Source organism: Cannabis sativa, chromosome X (assembly GCF_029168945.1).
Source record: "Cannabis sativa cultivar Pink pepper isolate KNU-18-1 chromosome X, ASM2916894v1, whole genome shotgun sequence".
NCBI classification, from domain to species: domain Eukaryota; kingdom Viridiplantae; phylum Streptophyta; class Magnoliopsida; order Rosales; family Cannabaceae; genus Cannabis; species Cannabis sativa.
In genome coordinates, this window is record NC_083610.1 from 81,725,377 (window position 1) to 81,730,954 (window position 5,578).

At 33.1% G+C, this 5,578-nt stretch overlaps 1 protein-coding gene across 1 annotated transcript; it reads left to right on the top strand.

Moving 5' to 3' along the window:
- The first annotated feature begins 3,237 nt into the window (after positions 1–3,237).
- LOC115700142 (protein OXIDATIVE STRESS 3 LIKE 4) lies at positions 3,238–4,650 on the top strand. The gene is made up of 2 exons (XM_030627704.2): positions 3,238–3,952; positions 4,066–4,650. The coding sequence occupies exons 1-2, from the start codon at positions 3,636–3,638 to the stop codon at positions 4,511–4,513; spliced, it is 765 nt and encodes a 254-aa protein (XP_030483564.1). The 5' UTR covers positions 3,238–3,635; the 3' UTR covers positions 4,514–4,650.
- The last annotated feature ends 928 nt before the right edge of the window (positions 4,651–5,578 follow it).

Here is a 5,578-nt window from a genome sequence, read left to right on the forward strand (position 1 = left end):
TCCTCTCTATACTTCTGCGAAAGCATAGAGATCAACTCTCTATGATGTGATTTGGTCCCAATGATCCAATAGCCTTGATAAACCGATATAGACTTGCATGTCTAGGTTCTATCAGCTCGACATGCGATGTCTACAAGAGGCAATTACCTAAGGGCGCAGACGTTCCAAACGTGCTGATAACCCTGGGAGCTCGACAACGGAACATGAACAGTCAATTCAAAGATGCGGAAGACGCATACGTTGATGGACTTAGTAACTGTCGTTCATTTATTAATGTTAACGTTGCTTGGGTTTAATTATTGCAATTCAATATGTAAATAATGGATTAACAATGAATGTGATCCTTGTGTAACCGATTGGACACCTGTATATAAAGAGGTAATCCACCATGAAACGGGACCTATGAATCCTTTGCTACAGTGGACTAAGCAGATCATAATCTGACTGAACCACTATAATTCTCTGTCTTACTGTTATTTTCCAGTTTTTGTTGATTGTTTTCCCATTCCCAGTCGAGTACTCGCCATTCTAGGTTGAATACTCGCACTTGTCATTACCCATAAAATTCTCTTTCATATTAATAAAATAATATAATTTGGTGTTGCGAAATTCACTCGACAATATATTGCATAAGCTCGTAGGCTTGAGAAGCATTCGAGACTAGTTGAGTCTAGGATATCTGCGTCCTTGTGAAGTCGCTTTTATGGACATCATATTACGAGCTGATAGAAACAAGACATGTGAGTCTATATCGATTTATCGAGGTTGTTGGGTCATCGGGACCAGCTCACAACATAGAGAATCGACCTCTATGTTTTCGTAGGAGGATCGTGAGAATACTCGCATATATCTTGATATATGCGGGCTAAGGCCGTTCCTTGGTGGTCCTACATACTGCGAATCATACGAATGCGATTAGATTTGGTCATGTTCGCATCATCTCGCTGAGTTTGTTTGAGGCGAGATTCGTACTCGAGGGGTCTCTCATTGACATCTCGGCTTTCCTTGAGGAAAGTGAGTACATGTGTCTTTTAAATAGGAGTCTGATCTCGAGTTTCTAGGTGAGAAAAATCTCACTATAACACCCTATATTGTGTACATATTTTGTGCATGTATATATATAATAGTTTTTAAAATTAATCCCTCTTAAACTTGATACCTACTAAAAATTCGATCACACTCTTCTATTCAAATTTGTACATGAACTTGGTCAAACTTAGTACATATACGGGTAGGTTCAGTTACAACTTTTCCATGCTCGAAATCTAAACCTGAACTCACTACAAACTTGAAATTCGTCCAAATGTGCACCCCTAATCAAATTTTTTACTTATGTTATATTTTTAAGTATAAATAAAAGTAAAAAACTTACTCAAACATGGTGAATGTCATTTTATTATTTCATAACAAAAATGATATGAAATTGAACGAAAATTTTATTTTACAACCGCAGATAATTTTTAATAACTCGAAAAATTTTGAAAGAAAATAATGTATATGTTATAATTAGAGATATTTTTTTTTTCAAATAATCATAATTAAAATAAACACATTTATTAAAAAAGAAAAAAAATACCTACCATCATCTAAGGTGGTGGTATGGTAATTGAAAATGATGATAACTACGCTTAACATATATATGTGTCTAGAGCTTCTCTAAGAAAGCGACATTTTATATAAATGTCGTTCCTTTTTGTTCCAACAAGGCACCATCCAAGACTGCATTTTGAGGTTAATGCGTTACAGTGCACGACATATATGTCAAGCACTAGACACGGTATAAGTTTTTTTTTAAAAAAATTAATATTTATATATATTTATATTATTTGATTTATGTATTAAATTAAGAATTTAATTTTGAAAAATTCAACAATGGACCTTTTTTTAAAAGTAATGTATTGTTTCAGCACTGACAAATTTTTTTAATCCAATATTTTTATAGTCGTCATATTATAATTATTTAAGATATCTTGTAAAATTTTGAAAAATTCAGAAAAATTGAACACGCCAAAGACAATGTATTCTTTTTAAAAGTGGTGCACTGATGTACTCCTACTTATTTTGGCATTCAAAAGACTTTTTAGTCTATTATTATTTCATAGTCGTGTACATTATAGTTATTTAAAATATCCTGCAAAATTTTAAAAAATCGGAGAAATTTAACACGCCGAAAATAAAATTTAAATTGTCTGTTGCACGCGTCACTCTTTTATTTAAAGAGGTACACTGTGGTGATTTTAATTAATTAATATGATATTAATTTTTTAAATTTTATTTAAAAAATAATAATAAAAAATATTTTTTTAGTGTAATTTTTAGTGTTGTGGTTGGAGTGGTAAGCTTTTTGACAGTAAATTTAATGATAGTGTAATACTAAATTTATTGTGCTCTTTAAAAATACTCTCAATTTGTAGGTCTATTGGCCTTATTATTGTTTACTTACTTTTGATTTATTTTTACTTATGGTTAAGCTTTGTAATGAACTTTATTCTTCAATTTTTTAATTTTTTTTTGTTAAATGAAAATTAATTTTTTTTAAAAAAAAATAAAAACTGAAAATAATAAAGGAAAATATAATGAAGAAAATATGGAGAGAAAAATGAATGGATAAGCATTACACAAGGCGATTCCAACTATTAATTAGCCTAGGGTTGTCCACTCTCACCTTGGCAACTACCTAGAATTTGCCTAATATTAAGTAGAATTATTAAGAAGTTGATAAAAGAATAAACTGAATTTAGATGAGAAAGATAATAAATAAATAAATAAAAGGGACAATAAGGGCTTGTTTGGAACGCCGTATTAGGTCGTATTGTATTGTAATGTATTATATTGAATAAGATTATATATCATATTTTTATATAATACTATGTTAAACTTTAATTTATACTAAAATATTATATATTTAGGTGTCCATAAAAGTTAATACCACATATAGTTTTATGTAAAAATATTGCATAAAATACAATTTAATATAATACAATACAATACAATACGACCTAATACGGCGTTCCAAACGAGCCCTAAGAGTAGGAGGAGGTGGGGACCAATCCAATGGCCATTATTTGATCTGAAAAAGGGAAACAAGATAAGCTAAACGTGGATATTTCTGGTCATTGTCTACGCCACCTCATCACGAACGTGTCAAAGCGCGTTGCTGTCCCCAACGCCGCCGGTAAAGGACTTTTTCGTCTTTTTCACATTTAAACCTTTTTCCGGAGCAACACCTCCGACTATTGTACACGTGTCCTATTCATTTTCCAAATAATATCTCAATATAAATATAGTTGTATCTATTTGCGGGCGAGTTAAGCACATTATTTGTTTTTTGTTTTCTCTCTCTACAAACTAGAAACTGGATAATACCATCATCACCCACCAACACTCCCTAGTCTTCTTCTTATACTTAACCTTCACCCGCTTACGCCTTGTTATCCTGCGCACCCTCCTCCCACCCACCCAACTCTGCGTATTTTTGTTTCCAAACGCCTTCCTCCGATTGATGACAGCAGCCCCCCTGATCTGGAAGTTGAAGAGAAGACGACGAAGGATCGGAGAAGGGTAGGATCGTAATTTTGTTTTCTTCTCTCTCTCTCTCTCTATATCTCCCTCTCTTAAAAATTACTACGGCGTCCATGGAGGTCTTTGTTGGACCCACCTTCGGTATCGATGTCTCTTCACCACCGGCGTACGTTATGGAGTCGGCGCAGGACAAGCACGCGTCGGTCGCCTCCTGCTTGTACGGCGCTGGTTCAGAGATCTGCCTCCCGAACAAGACTCATCAGACTGCGGAGGATGAGGATGATTCCTCTAATTGTTCCTCTTCGATCGGAGCTCCGGACGACAGCGATGATGACGCCTCATCTCAAGGCGACGCCGACGAAGTCCAGAGCAAGTTTAGAGGCGGATCGCTTAGTACTTTGGACTCGATTGAAGAGGCTCTTCCGATCAAGTAATTTCTTTATTTATTTTTTCTTATTCGTAATGAGTACAGTTAGATCCATGGAAAGGGACGAGTGTTTTGATGCAGATTTTAAGAAATTAATTGAATTAATATTATTGCAGGAGAGGATTATCGAACCACTTTTCTGGAAAATCAAAATCGTTTACGAATTTATCAGAGGTGAGTGCAGTAACGGATCTTAAGAAGAAAGAGAATCCATTAAACAAAAGGAGGAGGATATTAATAGCATCCAAGTGGTCAAGGAAGTCATTCTACAGTTGGTCTAACCCAAAATCTATGCCTCTTTTGACTCTGAACGAAGATGAAGAAGATGATGAAGAACACCACCAGTTCAAAGGACAATCATCATCCATGGAGAACAACAAGCATAAAGAACATGATGATAGTCACGATGAATACGACGATGATGACGAAGACGAAGACGACGATGGTCAATCATGTGGTTTTCGCCATGGGAGGTTATCGAAGCTTCATGATAGAAGACTTAACAGTTTCAAGATAAGGAGTTGTTTCTCTCTTGCAGATCTGCAAGAACACAAAGAATCATAATTATAAAATATTAAAAGTTTTTTTTTTTGTTTTTTTTTCAATGTGATGGATTGTGTGTATTTGCTATACCCACTCCCAAGAAGAAAAAATAAATAAATAAATAAATGACAATATATCTACAATGGCATTAAATTAAATATTTTGCATAGTTTTATTATTGGAAAGAGATATGGATAAACACGACTTTGGGGGTGACGTGGATTAGATTTTCTTTGTTCCCCATTTGTTTATTTATTAGATTAGAAGGGATGAATGTGGTGTTTGTGTTTTGGTAGTAAATGACTAATTCGTCATTATTTTCCTAAGAGATAATATAGTGGTCCCTTTTGAATAAAGAAGTCCAAAAATATATATTTATATATATATAATAAAATAAAAGATAATAGAGTGGCCACTTAACTTTCTTTATAGCCATGCTTTATTTTAGCATTAAATAAATTGGTTTAATCAATATTATTTAATGAAGGGTGCACATTTTGTACCACTATATTATTTAATGGCCCATTGTTATATTAGACTTCCAATTTTAATAGAAATTAATGGCCGATTTAACATCTGAAAAAATAAATAAAAAGTTAATAATTAAAACTATTATTAGAGGGGGCACATTTAAAATAGTCATTTAAGAAGCACTAAATCTTCTTCAAAATATTAACTTTGTTTATATAAATAAAATAATATCAAAAAATATTATATTTAAGTAATTTTATATAAAAAAAATATAAGGATTTATTTTTGACCTAGTGATTACTCATGAATTTTTTTTTTTAAAAAAAGTAAGGATTTAATGATATATTTTAAACGATAAATTGAGTAGAACAGTTTATTGTTAATCACAGACGATTTTTCACGAGAAGTAACTATTATAAAGTGCCAATAATTACTCTTTTTTTTTCTAGTTTTTAACTCTCTCACTTCTCCTCTCGGCTAAGGAGCTATCTGTAGCGTTCCTCGCCAAGGGGAGGCATCTGATGATAATTTCACATCACGACTTTTGGGCTCCTTTCTAGTGACGACAACAAGGTGGTTTTTCTCAATCGGTGGCAACGCGCCTTGCTTGGCATA